This window comes from Rhipicephalus sanguineus, chromosome 4 (assembly GCF_013339695.2).
Source record: "Rhipicephalus sanguineus isolate Rsan-2018 chromosome 4, BIME_Rsan_1.4, whole genome shotgun sequence".
In the NCBI taxonomy this organism is placed as follows: domain Eukaryota; kingdom Metazoa; phylum Arthropoda; class Arachnida; order Ixodida; family Ixodidae; genus Rhipicephalus; species Rhipicephalus sanguineus.
This window is the reverse complement of record NC_051179.1, coordinates 89911505-89937106: the sequence shown is the minus strand read 5'-3', so window position 1 is coordinate 89937106 and position 25602 is coordinate 89911505. Positions and strand designations below refer to the sequence as shown.

General features: G+C 45.0%; 1 protein-coding gene across 3 annotated transcripts in view; it reads right to left on the bottom strand.

The window, feature by feature from the left end:
• Positions 1-9974: 9974 nt before the first annotated feature.
• The window catches only part of LOC119388861 (uncharacterized), a 40996-nt gene continuing 25368 nt past the window's right edge, over positions 9975-25602 (bottom strand). The window contains exons 1-6 of one of the 3 annotated variants that reach the window (XM_037656239.2): positions 19194-19349; positions 17021-17124; positions 15715-15777; positions 15039-15101; positions 11447-11500; positions 9975-10150 (exon numbers count right to left, since the gene is read on the bottom strand). In XM_037656239.2, coding sequence (XP_037512167.1) covers positions 10061-10150; positions 11447-11500; positions 15039-15101; positions 15715-15777; positions 17021-17124; positions 19194-19281 — 462 coding nt within the window. In that variant the 5' untranslated portion in view covers positions 19282-19349 and the 3' untranslated portion in view covers positions 9975-10060. Of the gene's footprint in view, positions 10151-11446; positions 11501-15038; positions 15102-15714; positions 15778-17020; positions 17125-19193; positions 19350-25602 lie in introns of those variants that run through there. The other 2 variants (XM_049414832.1, XM_049414833.1) reach the window with 2 other exon arrangements.

Sequence of the window (25602 nt, the reverse complement as noted above, 5' to 3'; positions counted from 1 at the left end):
TTTTTTCAGCAGTGTCATTGTATGCGCGTGATGTCTGAGATCTTTGTGATTTGGGTTAGTATATATTCACGTATGTTCCCAAATAAACATGGTTCGACGTTTAGCGCTTGTCCTGTCTACGTCTCTGTCTTTTTCTTCCTTTTTTATGTGCTACTCATTCTAAGTCATGCATAGTTACCAACCTGTCCGACTTGCCGCACGTATAAATTAAAATGTAAAAAAAATGTACGTAATACCCAATGCTATGTCACAGGGCATGACTCATCATGTGGAATAGAACGCCTTTAAGAGTGGCCCGCGGGCAACCGCCTCAGACGCTTGGCGCGTTTTCTGTAGCGCTGATCGTTCCTGGGGAATTTCCTCCTTGCAAGCCAACTTTTAGAGACGCTTGAAGAGCTTTCACAACGCCCGAAGTGTTTTGTCGCGTCGCCGTTCAATTGAACGGTGGTGCCGGTACGTACTTTCAGAGACACCGCATCAACGAAACTGCACTGGTTGTGACAATTATCGTTAGATGGGTTTTGGTACAGTATTTTCCCATAATCCTATGATGTGTTGTACTTGATCACTGCTCCTCTACTCCAATCAGTTGTACCCAGGGCTGGGCAAAGATACTTTGAAATTGTATCGCGATACGATACAAGATACTCGGGCAAGAAGTATTTGAGATACAGATACAAGATACTCGCGGAATAATTGTATCCGATACGATACTTCCCAATTGTATCTTAAGATACTTCGATACATTTCCAAATTTGCTGTTATAGATATATATAATAACGCAGCAGAGGCCTATGTAGAAATGTGTTTACTTGAAAATATCTGAACTGCGACCAGCTTTGTTTAATTTTAACAAAATACCTCTTTGTATCACAAGATACAAACTTTCTTGCTCAAGGCGTATTAGTTTCATTTCTAAACGACTTGTTGGGATTTGTTTGGCTGCTTGACATGACAGCTCTTTAACTGCTGCGCTGTTAGTCGTTTTTGCTTGACACTTCTGTAGTTTATTGGTGTCGCTGCCCTACTTGGCGACCAGCTAGCTGGTTACCATCTACTTGCAAGTGCCTCCACATGATGGCACAAATACCGCTGTGCAGTCATACCTTGTCCGCAAGCGTATTGTCTTCGTAATACCGCCTCCACCGACAGGTGTACAGCACCAACAACGTTGGTAGCGATATTGTTTGTGACGCGTCGTGTAAAGACGATGAACTACATAGTCGGCGCTCACAATTAATTGGACATAAAACTGCAGTGATTTTTCATATTTTACTTATCTGTTGGCGTAAAGCGTTCGTTAGCAACATATTCACTAACGTGCAATCTTTTGCCACTTGTTCTCCGGGAGAACCTGAGCCGCCATTAAACGTATCAGACGTATTCACACTATTGCCACTTCTAGCTCTGCTTAACTGCGGATTTGTAACAATAAGAATACTTTAAAGTGACCTAAAAAAAGGAAAACGAATATATTTAACCCTTTGCGGTCCAAAACCTTTACCCACTTTCCGGCTCTAGCGGTCCGAAACTATTTCGCCAGTTTCTGGCGCCGCGAATAAAAACACAAGCTGTGGAAGAGAAACGCACAGGATATTTATTTTTGCTCCTGCATTCTGCAGGCAACTCTTTTAGTGATATTTGGGCAACGTATGATACCGCTCAAAGCATTCCCCTGTGTGCAGGCCAGGGTTATTACTGCAGGTTTCCACCGCCGCCGTCGTCGTCTTCGTCACTCACTTCTGTCGAATCACTGTCATCACTGTCTGGTGGAGGCACGTAATTCTCTTCCTCACTAAAGTCATCCTCGCTTTCGCTAAAAGCACCGCCGTAAAACGCACGCGGTGAAAACGTGGCCATGCTTCTCAGCGAACCGCGCGCGCGAGTGGGTACGCTCTAGGCCCCGTGCTGATCATAGTGCTGCACCCTAGTGTCAAAAAAGTAAAACCTCAACAAACAAAGCTCACTTATTCCTCAAGAGATGGCCCTTCATGTATACAAAAAATGCGCGCGACTCGCGGTGAGAAAACAGCAAAATTTAAACCACGAACACCCTTGTCGGGCGGGGCCCGACAGCGGACCGCTACGGCCGTGTTGCGTTGTCGGGCAGCGCCCGACAACGGACCGCAAAGGGTTAAGTCAAATAGCAAGGTGGTTCTGTATTAAACAATCAAAGTGAATAAGAATACAGGGTGTTTCACGTAAGTAGAACCCAATATTAAAAAAAAAAAAGTGGTTAACCGCCGCTGAATGAAACCAAAGGTATTTGGTTTGCCGTCATGTGGCACTCGTTATGGTATGTTTTGTACTAAGCTTAACTGGTTAATTAAATAAGGTCAATTATGCGACACTGCGACATTTTTAATATTCACTTTAGGGCCAACTGCGCTTCGACACGTCGTAGAGCGAATTTAAAAACGGCCGACCCAATTTTTTTTTTTTTTGGCAGCGTACATGCTGCGTGGTGAATATTTTCGGGCTTTTAGAGAAAGCCCGTGAAATATGAAATAAAACCACGTTCGCAGACAGTTAAAAAGTAAGAATAAAGCACAGAACGTATTTTAGCAGCAGGTTACAGAAGGCATATTACAATAAACAGACGGGCGGAAACTACGCAGAAGACTGAGTAATGGGATGCAAACGGAAAACGGCAAAGAAAGCGCTTATGCTAACATCAAATGATCATTAAAAGAATTTCTCGAATAATTTAGCAGGAAGAACAAATGGCATCTTCGACAAATCGCACTGGTGCGCACCGGGGCGCCCTGGTGCGCCGTTTCGTCCAATCGTCGTAGCGCCTGGGTGCCCCGGTGCGCACCGGTTCGATTTGTCGAAGATGGCAAAAGATACAGTACGTCAAAATATTTCCTGTTACGTAAACGCCGGTTCTATTGCATCTAACGTCAGCACCGATAGTGGGACGGTTGTTAGAATCTCCTTTGCATGTAAGTCGATCTGATCGTACTGTGTAAGTCAAGCTTGCATCGACAAGATTTTTCAAATCGCTAATGTGTGTGTGAGAGAGAGAGAGATACGAAGAGGAAAGGCAGGGAGGTTAACCAAGCTTTGGCTCGGTTGGCTACCCTGCACTTGGGGTGGGGGAAGGGGAAATAAATAGAAAAGAAAGGGTAAAGAAGAAAGAAGAAGAGCAAGAAAGGGATGGATGAACTACACAACACGAACTCGCGCTGTTAGTTCACAGGCGCTCGTGAAGTCCGGTGGTCCTCAAGAAGCACAAGAGGGCTTTCGTGGCCTTGCGCGTATGCGAGACCGTAGGCCAAGGTCCCAAGATCTTCTTTTCTGTCAGCGGTCTTGAGTCCAGGTGACGGAGCTTGACTTCCATACTACGTCGTTGAGCTTGGTATGATGGGCAGTGGCATAGAATGTGTTCAAGCGTCTCCTCGCAGGCGCAAATGTTGCATGCCGCACTGCTGGCCATTCCAATGAGACACGAATACGCATTCGTAAATGCCACGCCCAACCACATGCGGCACAGTAAAGTTGCATCGCGTCTTGAGAGCCCTGATGGCAAACGAAGTTGCAAATTTGGGTCAATCGAATACAGGCGCGCGTTGGAAAAACCCGGCGTATTCCATTGCAGAAGAGTGATACGGCGTGCAAGTGATTGTAGTCGCCACGCGGCGTCTGTTCTCAAGAGTGGTATGGGTGTCCGCAGATCTTGGTCATGAGCCGATCGTGCAGCTTCATCCGCGCGATCATTGCCGACAATTCCGCAATGACTCGGCAACCATTGAAATATAATATCATGTTCTTCCTCGAGTGCTTGGTGGTAGTCGTGCCTTATCTCGTACACGGATTGTTCGTGTAATCCGTGCCGTAAAGCAAACCGTAGTGTTTGTAAGGCTGACCTGGAGTCGCAAAAGATGGCCCATCGATTAGGTGGCTGCTGCAGGATGTACTTGACCGCACCTTGAAGCGCTGCGAGCTCTGCGGCTGTCGACGTCGTGATGTGAGAAAACTTGAACTGTAACAGTACGTCATCAGATGGAACAACCACCGCTCCGGTAGAGCTGTTGGAATTAGTGGAGCCATCGGCGTAAACATGCTTGCGATCAATGTAGGTTTCTTCCAACAGACGCAAAGACAACTGCTTCAGGGCTAGCGGTGACATGCGTGCCTTCTTAACGATTCCAGGAACCGATAAGCACACGTCAGGTTGATGCAGAGTCCACAACGCAGATGCCGGACGCATCGCAGGTTTGAAGCCAGGTGGTAATATGTCGCAGTGTTTTGTCACAATACCGCAGAATGAAGCATGGGGCCTCCGCGCTGGCAAACACGCTAAATGATGTGACGGTAGCCGTGACAAATGCCGTATGTACGCTCTCAGCGTCTCAACGATGATATGAGTTGCGACCGGCTGTTCTTGTGCGATAGCGATAGTTGCAACTGTCGATGAGCATCTTGGAAGGCCAAGACATGTCCGAAGTGCTTGGGCTTGCACGCTCTGTAGTGCACGGATGTTAGTCTTGCACGTGTTGGACAGGGCAGGAAGGCTGTACGTAGAAATCCGAGAAAGAGGGCTGTATAAAGCTGCAGCATTGAATGCACGGATGGTCCCCATGATTTTCCGGCAACGAACCTAAATATGTTCTCAATGCATATCAGTTTTCTCTTCAAGGCGCGACACGCAAAGCAGCCCGATTCTTGCATTCTTGAGACATTGCAACGAAGCATCACGCAAGACAAACTTCGACAGCGACAGTATAGCGGCATCAGAATTCGTGCAAAAGATGCTGCACGCATTGGAGTACGCAGCAGAGTGCAGGGTCTATGAACAAGTGCCATGACATCAACACAACTAAAGAGAAAGAAAACATCCAGGGAAAAAAAAGGTAGGCTGCGCGGAGACGTTCGCACGCTTGGGGTGCAATCGCGGAACGATTCTATTCCCGATTCCAATGCCATATTCTATGCTATTCTTATCATCCACCACTCGCAGCTGGCAGATCGCGTTGATAACGCGGACGGACCGTCGTTCTGGCCAATGGCCAAGCGCGAAAAGCACGAAAAGCATTGGAATAAAAAATAGAATCGTTCCGCGATAGCACCCAAGTGTTTTTGTCGCGATGGCCCGAGCGCCATCACGTGACTCTGCTCCACCAACAGGGACGCTTAAACATCAGCGCTGTGTGTGTTTCCTTCCTGTGTCCCCGTCGTAGTTTCGCGATGTGTATTCACTCATTATCGCCTGTGCAGGCCTCGGAAAGTCTCAAGTTCCAGCCATCGCCGAAAGAGGGCGCAAAAATCGACCCCTTCGCAGCTAAAAAACAAGCCATAGTGGCTCCGTTCAAATCTGCCCTCGGCGACGCCAAAAAATCCGCCAGAGGCGCCGTAATAAAAGCAATATTTAAGAGAAATACAGCTATCATTCCCGCATAAAAGTGCTTTTTCTAGTGTAACTTAATGTTTCAATGATGAGTAAATTTGTTGTTTAGTCATTGAAAACATCTCTGCCTTGTCGTTCACCGCTGACGGCCGGCGCGCGGTAGCGAGCAAGCGGACCGTCGCGCCGTCGCTGTGACCAGTGACGAAGCGCGAAAAGTGCGCCGCTGCGTCTCGGGTGCCGCAGATAACGCGCAGAATATGCGCAGTTATCGTCCGATGGTTGGCAGCTGGTTTGTTGCCCCCCGTTTTCTTGCGAATTCTATCGTTAATGTTGTCTAAAATACGCATGAAAGTTTAATTCACCGATGTAATCATATTGCAATTATGGTGGGCAGTCGGTGTGCTACTGTATGGTGCCGCAGGAGCTGCGATACCAGCGAAGGCGTCAGTTCCCACAGGTTCCTCGACGATGGCAGGTACACGTAATTTCAAGCTCAGCGTTTTTCTTTCTGCTTTGTGACCTCGTTAACATATCACACTTCACTGTTCTCGCTTTTGAGTTGTATGCTAACACGAGTGGACAAAGCTGATATTTCACTTGTACTTGCAAGGTCTGGTAGGCTCAAATGAACGAGTGAATTATGCGATGGCATGAGCATGACTTGGCCAGACTGTTGATGAAGCCTACTTTCCAGTGGCGATGTCACAATAAGAGAATGACCGGGATAGATAATCGTTTCTCCCTTCTCTGTATTTCTGCACCTCTTTGAGGCCTTGCATATATCCCATTTATGGGTTGTTTCATCGGTATCACGTGTTGAAATCCTCATGTTTTTTGCCACTCTGTCAACATCCGCTATATTGCGATTTCTTTGCGTAAACCTGCTTGGTGTTCTCAGCCTGACCGCAATATGTTGCAATGACAACAAACCCGGGGGTCTTCAGGCGTACTCATTGAAAGCAAGTACTGAAACTGTAGCAAAAAAATGCTGATGCTTTACGCCTGTCCTGTAATACAAGTTGGTTATTGTGAGCGCTAGCTGACGGTGGAAACGGGCAACACACGCCGTCTAATTTGTTTTGTCTCTTTGAAGTACCGCGAAGGCTATTCGTTTGCGAGCTCACGATGTCTCAACAAGGGCCTTTTACCGCTTGCTCACTGTCAATAAAGATTATCCTTCCTTCTACTCACTGGTGAATTGTTCTTACTGGTGCCAGTTGCCAATGTATGCCTTTCGGTTCCATGTAACATTCGTACGCACAGGTACTGCGTTCCGAAGGGCGCTTTGGCGTGCTGCTGGGCGTATCGACGCGCTCAAAACAAGCGGGCGAAAGATAACGAGACCTCCGTAGGCCTACGCGAGTCCCGGCCTCTTTCGTCCACTTCTGTTTAAAAAGGATAGAATAAAGGCACCCGCGTATGCGCATACGCACCCGGTACGGAATAAAAAAGGCAGCCATTTGCTTTTTCCTACCTAAAAAAACAATAAATTTTGTTTTCCGCTTCCTGTTTACGCAGCGCCATCTCTTGGGTGCCTTCGGTAGTTCCATGCGCTACCGCTGCTTATCTTTCGTACCGTTGTCAAGGCTACAGTTTCCCTTCTCTGAACTGGTTCTTTATTCTATGGCCTGTGCTAGCTGGAGCGCTCTGGCGGGAATATACAAGGATGTTACTGTCGTCAGTTTATTCAGGTGGCTTAGTGGCAGCAATCATAGAGTTTCCTAAAATTACCTAGAGGGGACTCTGGCGCTGCGATCGTTCAGCCACCATGGGAATGATGGGTAGTACACGGATTTGCCTAGTCTTCGTACTTGCGGGCTTCGAACGCACTTGTGGCTTTGTTTACTGCTGTGTTTTGGTTTTCTTTCGGATAAAAGAATGGATCGTTGTGAACTTCGTGACCAGATTTGAATTGGTGAGCCTAAAAAAGTTAAAGTGGTGAAGTGAAACAGCTGAATTTTGCTGAACTTCGTTTTGCGACAAAGCGGATGCAGGCGACGCGGAGCAAAACGGAGCCGAAAGAAGGAAGTCTTGACAAATCCGTGTACTGCCCACCATTCCCATGCTGGCTGAAGCGCCATGCGTTGCAGCTCCCATAGACACTAGCGACAGAGTTCCCTCTAGTGTATCTATATGAAACTCTATGGCAGCAATATCAGCTTGAGAACCGGAATTCCGGTCGATGTTTACTGTTTCGCACGGCGGTGTTTCTATAGCAGTATCTTGTATCTTAAGATACACGATACATTATTGAATGTATCGGAAATACAGATACAGATACTCGTTTTTCAAGACGTATCGCGATACAGATACAAGATACCCAAAGAGTATCTAAGATAGCATCGAAGATACATGTATCTTCGATACTGCCCAGCACTGGTTGTACCTATACTTGAGATTACAGCAGAACGCCAGCTACTTGTTACGCAAATAGGGGCAAACCCGTGACTAAACCCCTTGCTTCTAAAAAAGGAGCAAGAGAACGTCATGAATTGCAGATCGCACATTTATTCCGAACCTGAACAAGATGAATCTTCAAACATAACTGCATGCACCATGTCCAAGATCTTTTTTACAGCGAAAGCTGTTATGAGATCATTTCAACGGCCATTTTTGGTGGCGTAGTTGTCCGCCGCCGCCGCCGCCGGTGTCCGTAATCAATATCGCTCGAAATAAGAAAAAAAAAACGAAATAGGAAAGAAATTCTAGTATGGAACGGGGTTCGAACCTGGGCCCTCTGCGTGGGAGCCCAGTGTTGTACCTCAGAGCCATGCCGGTGCTTGGAACTGCCTTGCAAAACGACGCTATACAGGCCTCATGTCCAGAAGGAACCACATTAACATATGTAATTTAGTGTGGTAGAAGAGTGAAACAACAACCACGCACCACACAACGCGAATTCTGTAACCAGGCGTCACACAATGCGAATTGCGCAACGAGTGGGCTGTTGGATGCTTCCAACCCACTACAAGGGGCTCTGCAATAATTCTTCATCGTCATCAGGCACAACACCAACAAAGTGCGCATGATGCCTTACATGTTTTTTGCGGGTACCACGCCTCTCCGTTGAATGACGAAAAATGGCATAGTGGCTGCTGCCCTACTTCACAGAAATTATGATTTATAGCGTAGTGGGTTCCTCGCAAGTGCACTTGCATTGGTTGCCAAGGAAGCCCATGAGCCCATCATCCATTTCCTCAGGGTCTTAACAAAGTTCTTCCCCCTCTCTCTGTCTCTCTTTCTAACGTCAATGTATGTTATATTGCATGGTGGGAGAGTTAAATAGCGACCGGGCGTCACACAAGGCGAATTACGTAACTGGTGAGCCGTTTAAAGCTTCCAACCCATTACAAAGAGCTGAGTCACAATTCTTCATCGTCATCAGTCGTCACGTAAACATTTCCATTTCACAGAAATTATGATGATTTATAGCGTAGTGGGTTCCTCGCAAGTGCACTTGCATTAGTTGCCAAGGAAGCCGATGAGCCCATTATCCATTTCCTCAGGGTCTCAATAAAGTTCTTCCCCCCTCTCTCTGTCTCTCTTTCTCACGTCAGTGTATGTTATATTGCATGGTGGGAGAGTTAAATAGCGACCGGGCGTCACACAATGCGAATTACGTAACTGGTGAGCCGTTTAAAGCTTCCAACCCATTACAAAGGGCTGAACCACAATTCTTCATCGTCATCAGTCGTCACGTAAACAAAGTGCACATAATGCCTTACATATGTGTAGCTGGAACCTCGCTTCTGCGCACAATGACGAATAATATCGTTGTAGGTGCTTCCCAATTTCACAAATATTGTGATTTATGGCGTAGTGGGGACCTTGCTAGTGTACTTGTATTAGTAGCCCCAAGAGAGTTTACAACGGGCTCTAGAAATGCCGCTCTTCCAGCTTTCGCTGTGACTGTGCTGCGCTTTCCGCGCAGGCCTGGCATTTTTTTTACTCGTCCGACCCCCTTGGTCAAAGGCTGGTTTGACAGCTTGCCAGACATGAAAGCCATATGAGCCATTGTGCAATACTTGAAGGTATTCAGAACGTATACAGAAACGAGCACTTCAGGGCTCGTTTCTGTATACGTTGTTCGATGCATTCGAATGATCTAGTATCACGCTTTCGCTTTCTGCTTTACCCAAGTCCTTCTCCCCATGTGTTGTGCAGCCAACTGGACAAAGTCGAGTTACCCCCCCCCCCTCATTTCTTTAATGATAATAATATCTGGGGTTTAACGTCTTAAAACCACGATATGATTATGAGAGACGCCGTAGTGAAGTACTCCGGAAATTTCGACCACCTGGGGCTCTTTAACATGCACCTAAATCTAAGCACACGGGCCTCAAACATTTTCGCCTCCATCGAAAATGCAGCCGCCGCGGCCGGGATTCGATCCCGCGACCTTCGGGTCAGGAGTCTAGCGCCATAACCATTAGACCACCATGGCGGGGCCCCCTCTTTACTTCGTCCCTTGCCCCCTCCATCTACATCTCGGCATGTATCTATGTGTCTATGCTGTGGTAGACGCTCTTGTGTTATTTCTAAATTGGTGGTCCTAGCGGATGTGTACAGCTAGCTGAATTTATCAGTGTTCACAGCATACGCCTGGCAAACCATAGGGAATCAATTATACATAAAGGGCTTTATTAGCTCACTACAAGGATTGATTTGCCAAAATATTCATTCCTTGCAGACTTCCACGCGGCCTGAAAGTTACTCGGTGTGCCCCAAGATCTTCAAGATCCACTTGCCGACAGCCATGCCCATATTCTTCGAAAGTGGGATGTGATCTATAACACACTCCTGAAAAAGCAACAATAAATTTATTCAGCAATGTTATATATATGCAGGGTGTTTGAGGTAAAAAAACACAAAGTAATAAAAAATTAAGCATAGGCGCTCCTCATGTCCAATTAGCGCAGTATTGGTCTGAGCCCTATAGAACGCGTCAGAACATTTTTTTTCCAATCCGCAAAGCTCGGCAATTAAGAAAAATTGCTTAATGAGCTTTTTAAATAAGAACTCTAGAGAAAAATGTTGAATACAAAAGTTGTAACGCTTGTTCAGAAACACCGAATTATTCATTCTATGGTAGGATAACTCCCCTGCTTAGTTTTTTTCCGACCAGGATGCAAAGAGGAGAGTCTACATAACACAATCTGTCATTATGTTAACTCCTTATACACACATAGATAGATGCGTAATCTGTCGTACAGTTCGCTCAATATCCTAACTGCTTTTGACCATGACAAGCGTCAGTTCTTTCGCTCTGTGTAATTGACCCAGTAGTCCTGGTATTCGCCCCCGGTATTCATCATTCCGTGATGACCCGCAGTAACTTCAAATTCCTACATATATCATGTGACGGTGTTATGTAAGCATTTTATTGATAATGCGCATTGAAAGAAGTGGTTGAGGTGCTGAAAACATTTATACGAAGCTCTACTGCTTTGTTTTCCCGTATTCTGCTTGATTTTACGTTAACCTTATTATAGATCGCTCATGGCAGCCTGATTCCATCGATGATGCGGGTGAGGCTGCGCTTTTTTCATTCACAAAGCGAGGACAACGCAAATAAGGAGTAGCGTGGGGGAAATGCCACTGCACAATTTCTCAGCATGGGTATGCGATCGTAGCAGCTAGCAGGTACGCCCAGAAAAAAAATAATGGGGCACTAATATGGAAGGCCGTAAACGTCAAGTGGGGAGAACTAACATTACGGGACTTCACAAGATATCTCTAACTTCAGGTAACTACTTCGTTATGGAAATACACACAGGGCTGGGCGTAATAATGGGGACGAAAAATAGCCTCTTACAAGTGCAGTCATGCTGCTTGTAGTGCCTAGTTCGGGATTCCAAGAGCAGCCCTGTAGGTGCAGTTTAATACAACACAGAATACAACTTACGTGCCATAACATCGATTGTTCTTTGTTGAAGCGGTTTGGTTTCGTATATAAAGACTAAGTAAGCAAACTACCAGCTTACCGAAGCCAAATAACGTTTAGCGTGAGGAAGAAAACTATTCTTGTAATTGGCCATTTAGCGCGGTGTGCTCTCACCCAATGACAGGTGGTCCACATAGGTACCACATACTCACGCTGATTTCCTTCCCAACCTGCTCCGGGTCGTGCTTCAGCTCGGGCCTCGATTTCTGCGCAGGAAATACAAATGTACGGCACCACCATGTATGTTTTCGCCCGTCACAATTTCGCACAGATTTGTATAGGACGCGAGTAATACGGGCCAGGGTGTCGGAACGAAATGTTTTTCGTTTTGTTTTAGTTTCGTTTCACCGCAAAAAGTTCCGTTTCGGTTCTGTTCCGGAACGAAAAAAAAAAAAAAAACGTTCCGTAACGGTTCGTAACGGTTTTTTTTCTTTGTATAAAAAAAGGAAGTATGAAAAAGGTGAGGCAACCATTAAAAGAAACATTGGATTTGTGATGTAGTTGCTTGCCCTCCTCTTAAGTGGGACAAGGGTAAAACACGTTCTTCAGAGGAGCGGAAGTAACTGTACCACGTATTCCTACCAACTAGCACAAACCAGAATTCATTTCAAAGTCATAGTACTTATTTTCTCAAAGACAAATACGAATTTTTTTAGTTGGCTTAATTTTTTGTGTCAAGGGAGTGAACACGATCTCAGAAGCAGCACGTCATTGAGTGTACTCTCTGATGTGCGAGACCACTGTTCTGATAAAAAGATCGCCAGGCCTGCGTGAAACACGCAGCAAGTCACAGCAAAAGCTAGAAGAGCGGACTTTGTAGAGCCCGTTGCTATCTCTTGGGGCAACTAATACAAGTAAACATGCAACGTTACCACTACGTCATAAATTGTCGCAATTTTTCTGAAGTAGCGAAGTTCCCACTATGCCATTTTTCTTCATTCTTCGGAGAATCGCGGTACCCGCTACCCATCTGTAAGGCATTATCTGCACTTAGTGCTGTGGCTGATAATGAAGAATTATGGCTGAGCACTTTGCAGTGGGTGGGAAGGAGTGTTGTGGAATGGGCGCCTCCATTCGATTCCAATTCCATTCCGGGGAATTAGAACTTGCCGCAATTCCATTCCTTTCAATTCCTCGGAATGAAAAAAAAAACTTAGCCCTTTGGCACTCAGGGAATGACCTGGCAGTCCGATTCCATTCCTGTAATTCCTGAACGTAGGAAAGGCATCTTGATAATTTTATCGAGTTAAGAATGAACGCCCCCTAAAGCTGATGTCATCAAATACATTAGGAACTGCAAAAGTACGCATAACACGCTGCCAAGGTCGAGGAATAGTAGCTTGGTGACACATCTCGTGCAGTACAACCACCCTACTAATTCCCATAGGGGCAGTTCTCCCGCTACCGATAGTATTTGCGTGGTCAACATGTTTGAACGAATGGTGGTGTTCCAATATTGTTTAAGCTTAAATCTGTTAATGCTAAAATGATGACATAGCGTATTTTTATGGTGACAAAAGCACCTTTGCATCGAATACGGAACACTGGGCCGCACTGGCCAGCACTCACGCTTGTCACGCGCGCCTCGCAAGCATGGAGGGGGTGAGGAGAACTTCCTGTGTTCGCCTGTGCGCAGGTATGCAATGTCTTCCTTGTCGCAAAGGTTATTTACGTGTGTCAGGTGCTAAACTGCTCGTGAGATAAAGATCAGGCTGTGCATAGAGTATTCGCCACTTTCGGTATCTGCTGGGATAATGCATTTGTTTGTACACTAACTTATGCCTCCGTTTGTAGTAGGCGCGTTGCTTATAAATGTACCGTGCTTGTAATCAGCTAAGCCTTTTTAAAAATACTGCTTTAGTGTTAACTTGCGAGGCTCTGACTTACTAACGTTTGAAGCTTGAAAAACAGCACGTAGACGAAAACGTCCTCTATTTTCGGAAAAAGACGTAATTCCATTCCCATTCCATTCCTCCGAGCGTTGTCCCCATTCCATTTCGGGGTCGCGAAAATGTGGAATGATTCCGGAGTCATTCCAATTCAGGAGTGGTAACTCCGCAACACTGGTGGGAAGCATTAAACCACACACTCTTTGCGCTATTAGCATTGTGTGATGACTGGTTGTTATTTTACTCTTCTGCTATATTACATATTTTAACGCGATTCCTTGCCCGACATGACGCCTGTGTAGAGTATTTTTGCGATGGAGTTATAAGCACCAGCGTGACACTGTGGTGGAAGACCCGACTGCCACGCAGAGGGCCCGGATCCTAGAAATTTGTTTCTCATTTATTTTTTTCTTATACAACGCGATAGCGGTCACGTACACCGGCGGCTGCGGACAACTATGGAGCCAAAATCGGCTGTTGTGATCTCATAACAGCTTTCGCTGTAACAAACTTCAGCGCCGACAATGCCCTTTCCACTTTGACCTGCGTGACAGGCGCGCAAAAGTCCACTTGCGTTAATATAAACATCTCTGGTTGCCACTGTTCTCGTTTTTCGCACAATTTCAACATATCTTTGCTTTGGATTTCCTGTTTGAGGTACACGCTAATACTATACCCTGAGATATGCTCATATTGCATAAGCTCAGTTGTTCCGGATTGCAAAATTTTCTCGTGAACCGAAAAACGATTGAAAAAATTTCGGTTTCACTCCGGAACGAAATAATAAATAACGTTTCGGTTACGTTTTCGTTCCGGTCAAAAATATCGGTTTTAAATGCGAAGCATTTCTTAGCGAACCTCTGGCACTTTGAGCGTTTCTATCTACGTATCTATCTATCTATCTATCTATCTATCTAGCCGCCTACGTCTGGGTGCTCTCATGATCGCCTCCTTAACTTGGTGTAGCCCAAAATTTGCATGGGAGGGTAAGATGATTTGACGAATATGATTGCCGGGTCATGACATGAATAACGGTAAAATCCTGTCGTGTACGTCGTCAAACCCTTTCCACTAGACACGTGTGGCACATACTCGTTTACCACGGGCCGCGGTGTACGGGTATGCGCCACAGGTGATTGACAGTTTATATCTAGGCCAAATATGAGTGTTACCAGAATGCTGGCACGAGTATTTACGCATGCAACTTAAGCTCTCGTCATGGACTTGTCAGTACACTGGTTAGTAGGGTTTCGGTTGTGCCCATATGTAGCGGTCTGGCATATATTGAAACTTTTTTATTTTTAATGTGAGTAGTAATATGTCTTGTACTCTACATTAGTGTACGACTTGGCAGGACGGGATCACGGTCATCGGAACGTCCGCTTAGTTTCAACATAAAGTTTCGTGACAAAGTTACAGCGCGCCAACGTGTATACAGATAGCGGCGTTGGCTTACGTAAAAGGTGTTTCTTATAAACGTACTATATAATTCGCTAATATATAGACTATTTTACGGACGGAGTTCGGTGCCGCCATGCTGGGCTCTTAACCTTGCCGTGTTTTATCTTGAAAAACTTAGCGAACAGTGTTACGGTGGGCGTATACACATGACAACTGTTGGGTGGGTGCATTCGGCGTTTCCTGACTTTATCAGTTCGCGTCAGGGGATACAAAAATTAGAAAACATTCGTTTAACAGCCCATGATGGCGGCGACCATATGCCTTACGTAGGATAGTCTATAGCGTATTGCACAACTGCCAGTTTGATACTCGAAACCCGCGTTTAGCAATCAGGTTGCAAGATTTCCTCCTTCGGTTATGTGACGCGAAGCAAGCTAGCTTTTGTTATACTTACGTAGAACTTCAGGAAATGTGGCTGGACACACTTGATGAGCTCCTTCCTGTATTCGTCAGGCTTCTGCATTTGAAGGGTCGCAAGAAGAAAAGAGGTCGCATCAGGTGAAATCTCGGCTTGAATTCATTCAGGAACAGCTTGTTCATGAATAACTCAATCATGGCAGCAATAGGCGTATTGAAGGAACAACGGGCAGAAGAACCACCTGACAAACGAGGACACAGATCTGTACCCTATATAGTATTTCGTTTGTTTATCGGCCCTTCGTTAGCGTATTGTGTCTACCGCTGCCATTGCTGAACTGTTACAAGCCTCAGATCTTACCACCATAAAATACGTTTCCAAGGTATGTGGAATAGTAGAAACGCGACATATAATTTCTTTCTTTACCTTTATTTCTCAGAAACAACATCCAGGTACTGCAATTTAGCAAGCAAGATTCAACGTCCGAAGTATGGCTCTAGGAAGGCATTTAGATGTCACTGAAGAAGAAGTGTTCAGCCGAAAAGGTTTACGAACTTTCGCGAACACGAAGGTTGCTGAAAATGCTTATTGTAAGTGTTACGTATATTTGCTAAATTTTGCTCACAGTGGAGCAGCACTCGTTGACGCCTATGACTGCGGACTAATTCTGCACACATTACCGGGAAAAATTATGGAAAGAAATGACCCGTACCGATGTCAGAGATTCGTACTTGTCATGGCATGTAGCGTAGTCATCACATAACATCTTCATTCCCTGGTGGAAGAGAAACACATGGTGATCAAGCGATTGTTTCCTCTAGCCTCGTGGGATGGAAAAGGTGCAATAATTGTAGTGTGATTATGCTTAGTATTATAGTTAGAATGCTGTATTTGATGGAAAGTATAATGAACCTCGAAACACCTTTTGTAAGGATTGTCGTTTGCAATTGCGGGACAAGCATCTTTGCCTTTATTAGTAGCTTGAGTACCGAATGAAACCCTTGTTTGCCTTCCGAGCATTTCTGGTCGCGCACTTACTTCCGGTTTTCGGAATATTCATACAAGATCTTAAAATTGTCATCAATGGTTCTGGGACAAGTTAAGAGCATAGGCGTGCCCAGGGGAGGGGGCAGCGGCCCCCACCCAGTCACCTAAGAGGGGGGAGGGGCGCAAAGTCTGCCCTATCCACTGACTCATTAGGGGGGTGCTGCGATGAACCTCCGCTCCCCCTGAAGGGGAACCCTGCGCACGCCTATGGTTAAGAATTATACTAGATACATATGATATCACAGCATACCTTGACTATAGATATGGGACACTTAAAGTCAGGGTAATTAAGGAAAATTGATTGTTTGAGTTTATTGAAAGAATGTGAGCAGCTGGGATCGTTGCGGCACCTAGCGGGGTTTCTACGTTGCATCCGAGATTCGCATCGACAGACTGTTACAAAATCGAAGTTAAGATTTACATTAAAGTGAAAGCATTAGATGCCTCATGAAACGAGAAAAAGTGACCGTCGGAGTCGACACTAACCATACAAAAGGTTTCGTGATCAGGAATGACGGCTAGATGACGTCATAATGGCGCCACATATCGCCAAATATTTGACGTCATTTTGACGTCACAAAAATCATGTCACGCGATGGCGTCATCACACAATATCATCGCGTGGTAAAACGTGTGCCAATGCCGGAGGCATTGAATAACCACGTTAGGTGTAGAAAGCTTGCAATGCTTCCAATCCCGGAGGCAGTGCAAAACCACGTTAGGTGCTGAAAGCTTTTGGGAGGAGGAGGGGGTGCGGATCTGTGCATCGACTGTATACGCGTTAGTATGCTGCTAGTATGCTGTTAGTAGTATGCTGTTAGTATGCTGGACTGTTTTCTAAATCGTTTGCACATGGACCATGTGGACAGTAATATTATAGTCAGCAGTTTTACAGTGACACTGAAGGCTTTTTTTGGTCACTGTGGTTGTGTTCTCGCTGTACAAGGAACAGAATAAGAATCTAAACGCACGTCGGCGATAGTGCTGATAGGCGTGGGATACTTGTCGAGAAGATGGACGCATTCTTTCATCAGTTTCGTAGCCACCTCTCCAGCTTCCTTCATCGTTGCATCATCTGAAAGGAAAGCACGACTCGCATCACATACGATTTCTGGTCATCATCATCATCATCTGCAGAATCAACAGTACCATCATCATCATCCAAGTGGATGCCCGTTGCACTGCAAAGTATTTCCCAAAGAACTGCAATTGCTCTTGTCTTACGCGAGCTGATTTTATACTATGTGTCTGTGAACCTCCTTGGTTGATCGCAACACCTAATTCTCTGTCGTATTCTACTATGCTTCTCATCCCTCGGCATTCATTTTATATTTCATGCAGCGCACTGGTTATCTGTCCTACGCATAACATGCCTACACGGCGTCGCTTTCTCCTTTTAATGCCCATTTGGGCATCGGATTGATTTCTTCGCTCCTTAACCCGCGCTAGCGTCTTGCCCTCTCTTAATCTTACACCTATGGCACTTTTGCGTTGCGTGGCCCGATGCCTGTAGCTGTTTTCCTTAAATATTAGTACTGGTAGAATGCAGTGATTACATACGTTTCTCCACCAGGAGCGCAGGAAGCAGCAGCAGGTGATGATTTCGCAGTTCCCACAGTGTGCGCCCTAACCGAGGTTTACTTAGCGGCAGATTTACTCTTCATGGGAGTCTCCTTTTACCGGTATTCTCTTACATATATTCTTTGGGAAGGTCACCAATCTGAATTCTTGTTCCTTAGCCAGGCTATTTGACTGTACCTTATTCTAACGACATGTCATAACTTAGAATTATATTACTGTATGTATGTATGTATGTATGTATGTATGTATGTATGTATGTATGTATGTATGTATGTATGTATGTATGTATGTATGTATGTATGTATGTATGTATGTATGTATGTATGTATGTATGTATGTACGTACGGATGTGTGCGTGTGTGTGTGTGTGTGTGTGTGTGTGTGTGTGTGTGTGTGTGTGTGTGCGTGCGTGCGTGCGTGCGTGCGTGCGTGCGTGCATGCATGCATGCATGCAGACCACTTCTAAGCAATCCGGCCCTTATCCTCGCCCTTCCCTCTCCATCACCACCTGACTAGACTGGATCGGCGCCGAAGGGGAAGAACAGCGTCGAATGGTCGCGCAGGCGGTCGAAATGCTCGGCTTCTAAATATGGCTGAAATAAAAGTCTATTACTATTACTACTACCAGGGGCGTAGCCAGAAATTTTTTTCGGGGGGGAGGGGTTCAACCATACTTCATGTATGTTTGTGCGTGCGTTTGTATGTGCGCATGTATATATACGCAAGCAAAACTGAAAAATTTCGGGGGGGGGGGTTGAACCCCCCCCCAACCCCCCTGTCTACGCCCCTGACTACAACTGTTATATGTGCATGCATGCATACATGCATGCATGTAGGTATGCATGTATGTATGTAATAAATATGCGATGGTATAGTATCTTTGGAGCTATTAGGCCTATACATAAACACAGCAGAAACACTCTATTTAAACCAAATTATACAAGCTTCGCAGAATTCAAGCATGATTCCTCTGAAAAGAATGCTACTGTTGCAGGCACTATGGGATAGGGCACATCATAATTACCCTGGATTCTATGAGAGAATATGTGTAAGTGGTTATTACAATCTGCCGTTGGACATTAGGAGAAAGAAATGAGCACGAGCAAGCCTACAGGACCCTTTACGTGTAAACACACACAGGTCATGGCCTGCTAAAGATATTGCTGCAAGGCCCATTTAGTTCAGACGGACCAACCGAGACGAGGCCCGCTATCTCACAACTGAAAAACCAGATTTACTCGCACTTATATTTAACAGTACTTTCTACTACTATGATTCAAGTAGATTGCGATTGTTGTTTTAAGAGACGGCAGAATCAATGATGGAGTAGACAACGTGGCCCTTCTCGAGACGGTTTCACTGTCAGGGCATAGGAGTGCAAATTACCCTCAATCTCTCTAAAAAAACTGTCTTAAAGCAAGTAGTGCAGACGGCAACCGAACTGCTAAAAAGGCTACTTATCGAAAGGATTCTCTTGATCGTTGCATTTTTTGCGCTTTAATTTCCCTCCACCTCGTCGAGATCACTTGGGCATGATTTGGGCGGCTAAAAATTCGCGCTTACCGAGTTGAACTTTGCTGCACTCTTCGGCGAAAGCAGCTGCGAAGAAGATGCACAGGGCTACGGTCACTGGTAACATAGCGGCGGACATGGGCCTAAAGGCCAATGATTTCCAAGGCCAGAGCAGCAACTGGTGACGGTCGAACGAAGAGTGGAGTCAAGCAGCAGATACAACGCAGCTTATATCGTGTAATAGTACCCGAGTCCGTGACGAAATTTGGCCTTGGCACACAGGTAGGAGGACGCGAATAAAAAAAGAAGAACAAGCTGTATCGCGCATGATTCACGCTACGTACAAGGATGTGCAATCTGGAGCACTCATGGTCATATGCACTTTTCAAATTTTGTGCCTCGGCATGGTGAAAGCAATCCAAGAGCGATGAGTCTGTGCGGAGAAAAAAATCATGTTTGAGCAGCTCGATCAGCGCGCGCGCGCTCGAGGCTGATGTGCGCGTGTTTCGGCGTTTCAGTGCTACTGAGAAAGCGGACGTCATGGGGGAAAATATAGGCGGACATCATCAGTGCCGTGTGTACTCAGGCAGCACCCCCGTGAGCTGGCGTCGATGCAAAGAGGAAGGCAGGCTGGCGCCCGCTTTGACATTGATCAGCTACGAAATATTTCGGCGAAAAGTTGAAATCGCGAGCCTGACCGCGACAGAGACAGCCAGTAAGGTGGAAATGTCAGCTTGAAACTACAGTGAGAGTGAGAAGTTCTTGATGCTTGCTTTCGGAGAACCACAAGTAAAATTTCAGCCTTCGCGAGCTGAAATTTCAGCCTTCAGTTACGCCCGCTTGAAATCAGTCACTTTTTTCGATATCCAGCGCTAAAACGTACAATGACTCTGAGTGATGCAGGCGAAAAGCCAAAGAAAGCTCGAAGAAAGCCTACATTCAGAGAAAATAGTCCTTGAGGGAACGTATGCACAAAAAATAATCGTTGTCTTGTTTTGTGATGTCCTTGGAAAATTCACGAAATGCGGTCGAAGGACATTGCATGAATAAATGTTGTTTTCATATAATCTGCTTCAACAAATATTTTATCAAATCAGCATGGTCTCTTTTGGGCAAACCAATATACCTGACTTCTGCTCAGTTTCAGTTTTAATGCTGCACGTTTGCGGATAAAAGATAACAATGGCAAGCATGACAGTAGTGTCCTATCGGTACCAAACGCTGACACGATCTCAACCCCATTCTTGGCAAGTAAACATGCAAGGGTCGCGAGTAGCATATAAAGTTATGAAGGTGAGGAGACACAGTATAGTAAGGCGACGAAGACTATACTTTTCCACCGGCAGACACTGTCGGAATTGTGATGAAGCGCTTACTTCATAGCCTTGTGGTGGATACAGTGAACCAGTGTAGCGGAATGGGCACCTCCATTCCATTCTAATTCCATTCTGGGGAATTAGAACTTGCCGCAATTCCATTCCTTTCAATTCCTCGGAATGAAAAAAACTTAGCCCTTACCCACTCCGGGAATGGCCGGGCAGTTCAATTCCATTCCTCTAATTTCTCGAAGTAGGAAAGGCACCTTGATAGTTTTATCGGGTTAAGAATGAACTACCCCATAAGCTGATATCATCAGATGTATGAAGAACTGTAAAAGTACGCAAAACACGTCACCGAGGTCGAGGGATAGTAGCTTGGTGTCATATCTCGTGCAGTACAACCACCCTACTAATTCTCGTAAGGGCAGTTCTCCCGCTACTTTAGTATTTGCGTGGTCAGCATGTTTCAAAGAATGGTGATGTTTTATTATTGTTTAAGCTTAAATGTGTTAATGCTAAAATGATGACATAGCGCATTTTTGTGCTGACAAAAGTAGTAATCAAGAAGACTAAGCAGTTTTGCCACGCGTCTGGAGCAGTCGTGAATATCGAGAAAACTAAGATTTCGTTAATGGGGAACAAAACCAGCTAGACCTGCTAGTATTAGTTGGTACAGTGCACTCCTCTGGCACCTTGTGCCTTTGCATCTTGTGCCTTTGCAACTTAGAGAAGCGCTTTTTTGAATAAGCGTCCGAGTTGCCGACAGCGACAGAAGCAAAACCAAAGAAGTGAAGGGTGGGGAGACAGCAGGCGGCTGGGGCGCCGCCGAGGAAAAAAAAAATCACATGGCGTAAGGGGGAGTATGCCGCTGCCGTAGTTCCGCACGATGGATACCAACGGCATAGATCCTCGGTTACGCGAAGAATAGACACAAACTTCGGAGCAGCACAGTCTATATAAGGACAGAATTGTCGTGGGCGCATTGCTTATGAATACGCCGCGCTTGTAATCAGCCAAGCCATTTTAAAAATACTGCTTCATTGTTAAATTCGAGGCTCTGACTCAATAATGTTTGAAGTTTAAAAACAGCACGCAGAGGAGAAGTTGCTCTATTTTCGGAAAGTGCGTAATTCCATTCCCACTCCATTCCGTGCAAAAGGGGCTTAATTCCATTCCATTCCATTCCTTCAAGCGTTGTCCCCATTCCATTCTCATTCCACTCCGGGGTGGCGAAAATGTGGAATTATTCCGAAGTCATTCCAGTTCCGGAGTGGCAACTCCGCAACACTGCAGTGAACTACCTTGAAATCACCTGCATCCCAAGAGAGTTACATAAAGAAGCACAATACATCACTAGATGCTTATACATTGAGACCCAAGATGCTCAATATCGACAAACAGGTGATGATGATTATGACCTCAACAATACTGACACCTACTCCTCCAATGAGATTGACCAAGGATGGGCCGGATTTGATGTCATTTTAGAAAATACCAATTGGCGCGAAAACGTTCAATGTATAGGAATGAATACCTTTACTGTTAATAATAATAATAATAATAATAATAATAATAATAATAATAATAATAATAATAATAATAATAATAATAATAATAATAATAATAATAATAATAATATTATTATTATTATTATTATTATTATTATTATTATTATTATTATTAAGTAATCATATTGATTAACCACGTAAGACAAAACAAAAATGATAATATACCGCAACGTTATAAAATAAATAAATTGTACGGATTCGGAAATGAATTCCTCCACGGCAGTGGATATATCTGTGAGCGTCCCAGCACAGCGAAAAAGGGAGAACAGAAGAATTATTGCATGCTTGTCTTTCTCGGATTCTATGCCTCATATATCGAAAATCAAGACTTCTATAGAAATGCGCTCGAAGTTCGCACGAGGAAGTGTTTTAATCGTCAGCGAATATTTGTTCTTGTTTAAGTGATGTGAACGCTTCTTTGTGGAAACCTTACGGGCTTGTACATACTTAGCTGCCAAAGGTGCAACTCTGCTTTTCTGTCAATGCCGTTCGAGTTGCTTCGACTGCGTGATCAAATGAATAGGCACATATTGTTGAATGAATTATGGAAGTTCCTCCATGTCAGTTCTATTATAATCACCTCTCACGAACGTAATTTTTAATGAGGAAACACAGTTGCACAACTTTGTGTAATGTGTATTGATGCCGTAGGGCAAACTAACGCAATAAAAATAAATATTATTAAGTTTCTTACGGAAGAAGCGACGCGTTCTTTGATGTTGAAATGAACCAAGCAGGGATGGCTTATTTCCGATCTGTAATTAATGGTGCACGCAAGATTAGGTAGGGCCGTGAGGATTAAATGTAGAGCGTTAGCGGTTGCGGTCGAAATTCTTTGACAGAAGGTAAAGAGAGAAGACAGGACACCGGAGCAACTGCGTTAATGCCGGGCTTTAGGCATTAGCGAAAGTTCACTGATCGATAAGAGAACGCCAGGTCTGCGCAGAAAGCGCAGCACAGTCACAGCGAAAGCTCGAAGAGCGGCATTTTTAGAGCCCGTTATAAACTCTCTTGTGGCTACTAATACAAGTACATTAGCAACGTACCCACTACGCCACAAATCATAATTTTTGGGAAGTTGTGAAGCACCCACCACGACATTATTCGTTATTCTGCGGAGAAGCGAGGTACCATCTGTAAGGCTTTATGTGCGTTTTGTTGATGCGACGGTTGATGACGATGGAGAATAATGGCTGAGCCCTTTGTAATGGGTTGGAAGCTTTAAACGACCCACTAGTTACATAATTCATATTGTGTAAGGCCCGGTCGTTATTTCACTCTCCCACCACGCTTTACGCTTTCGGGAGAAAGAGATAGAGAGAGGGAGATAACTTTATTGAGACCCTGACGAAATGGTTCATGGGAGCCTTATGAGCTTCTTTGGCAAGCAATAGAAGTGCACTTGGGAGGAACCCACTACGCTATAAATCATTATAATTGTTGTGAAGTAGGGAAGCAGCCACTAAACAATTTTTTGTCATTTTGCGGAGAACCGTGGTACCTGCTAAACACCTGTAAAGCATTATGTGCACTTTGTTGATGCTGTGACTGATGACGATGAAGAATTATGGCAGAGCCCTTTGTAATGGGTTGGAAGCATTCAGCAACCCACTCGTTGCTCATTTCGCATTGTGTGGCGCCTGGTTACGGAATTCGCGTTGTGTGACGCTTCGTTGTTATTTACTCTTCCACCACGCTACATTACGTATGTTAATGTGGTTCCTTCCCGACATGAAGCCTGTGCAGGGTCTTTTTGCAAAGCAGTTTCAAGCACCGGCATGGCTCTGAGGTATATAATACTAGGCTCCCACGCAGAGAGCCCAGGTTCCGACCTCGTCCCATTCTAAAAACTCTTATTTCATTTTTTTTCTTATTTAGAGCTATAGTGGTTACGGACACCGGCGGCGGTGGCGGCGGCGGCGGCGGCGGCGGACAACTACGGCGCCATAAACGGCTCTTGTTGTGATCTCATAACAGCTTTCGCTGTAAAAAAACTGTACTACTGGGAAGGCCGCTATTGATATAATTTTACTCGTGCATAAAGTCGCGTGGTTAGCACGCGCACACACACACACACACACACACACACACACATATATATATATATATATAATGTGTGTGTATGTGTGTGTGTGTGTGTGTGTGTGTGTATACACGGCCGACAGAGTGAGGGGACCTTGCCCCCTCCCCCCCACTCGCGAAGGAGTTGGTACGCCGCTGGCCGAGGGTTATACTCATATGCTTTATAGTTATTTTTTTCCAGACGGCATTTACCAACAGCGACACGCGACACCACTGGACAGGACGTCAACACTAACCCCCTTAAAACTAACACGCCAAGGATGACGAGGCGCATTTCACGAAGTCCTCGTATTGAAACGTCGACCAGCCTGTCTGAGGCACTTTCTCCTGTTTGTTCAACGTATCCCACATACGGAAGACGAATTTCAATGGGAACCGAATCATGCAATACTCGTTCACAGCAGTACGTATTGCCCAGAGCTCGCTTTAGAGAACCTTAAGGGCTGCTTCTATCAATTAAACAACGCTTTTTCAATTGCTATAAAAGAGTCTGCACGATTCTACTTTCTCAAAGCAAGGGGCTCGAGAATATTCATTGTTTGACGGCGGTAGTTGATCTTGACGGTCGTGAACGGTTAAAGGTAAGCTGTTAAACTTGCAAACTATTTTTTTTTCTATGTGCAAGAGCGCACAGATAAAGACAAAATACACTAGCACTTGTTACCGCATGATCTCCACTGAACGTCTGTCTCTTTCATTGTCAGCGTAGAGCTCCAATGTTTTGCTCACCTTCTTTCCAGTGTCTATCAGCAAAAATAATTTTGCCATGTTTTCTAAGCGGTCTCGTTGTCCTCAAAAACCATGGCGGCGCCGCCAGGCACACTCACACTGTTGCGGTGACGCTGTAGGTGAGCCTGGATCCACGCCGGCCGGAGACTCTCTAAATTGTTTCTATGGTTGCTTCTTTCTGCGCAGGCCGCTTTCCTATGTGCCCACTCATAGCGCGAAATATTTATGCTAAAAAAGACACTCGCAGGCATAAGCTTGCGAAAAATAGGTACTGCTTACACTTGCTTGTTATGTCTCCTGCGTATAATAAGGATAATAAGAAAATTGGCTAATAAATGCGCCAAAACAGAACTTCAATGTTTCCAGAAAGTAGAAAACCTGAAGTGTTTGTTCTAGACGGAGCTTTAAAGTAGCCCATTTGGTGTGATGTAGCCAACAACGGCAACCCTTAACTATGATCTATCTATCTATCTATCTATCTATCTATCTATCTATCTATCTATCTATCTATCTATCTATCTATCTATCTATCTATCTATCTATCTATCTATCTATCTATCTATCTATCTATCTATCTATCTATCTATCTATCTATCTATCTATCTATCTATCTATCTATCTATCTATCTATCTATCTATCTATCTATCTATGTCTGGGTGCTCTCGTGTTGGTCTCTGTAACTTGGCATTTACCTTGGTAATGGCATAGTAGGGCATGAGGGTTCGATGAACCTGACTGACCGATCGTGGCATAAATGACAT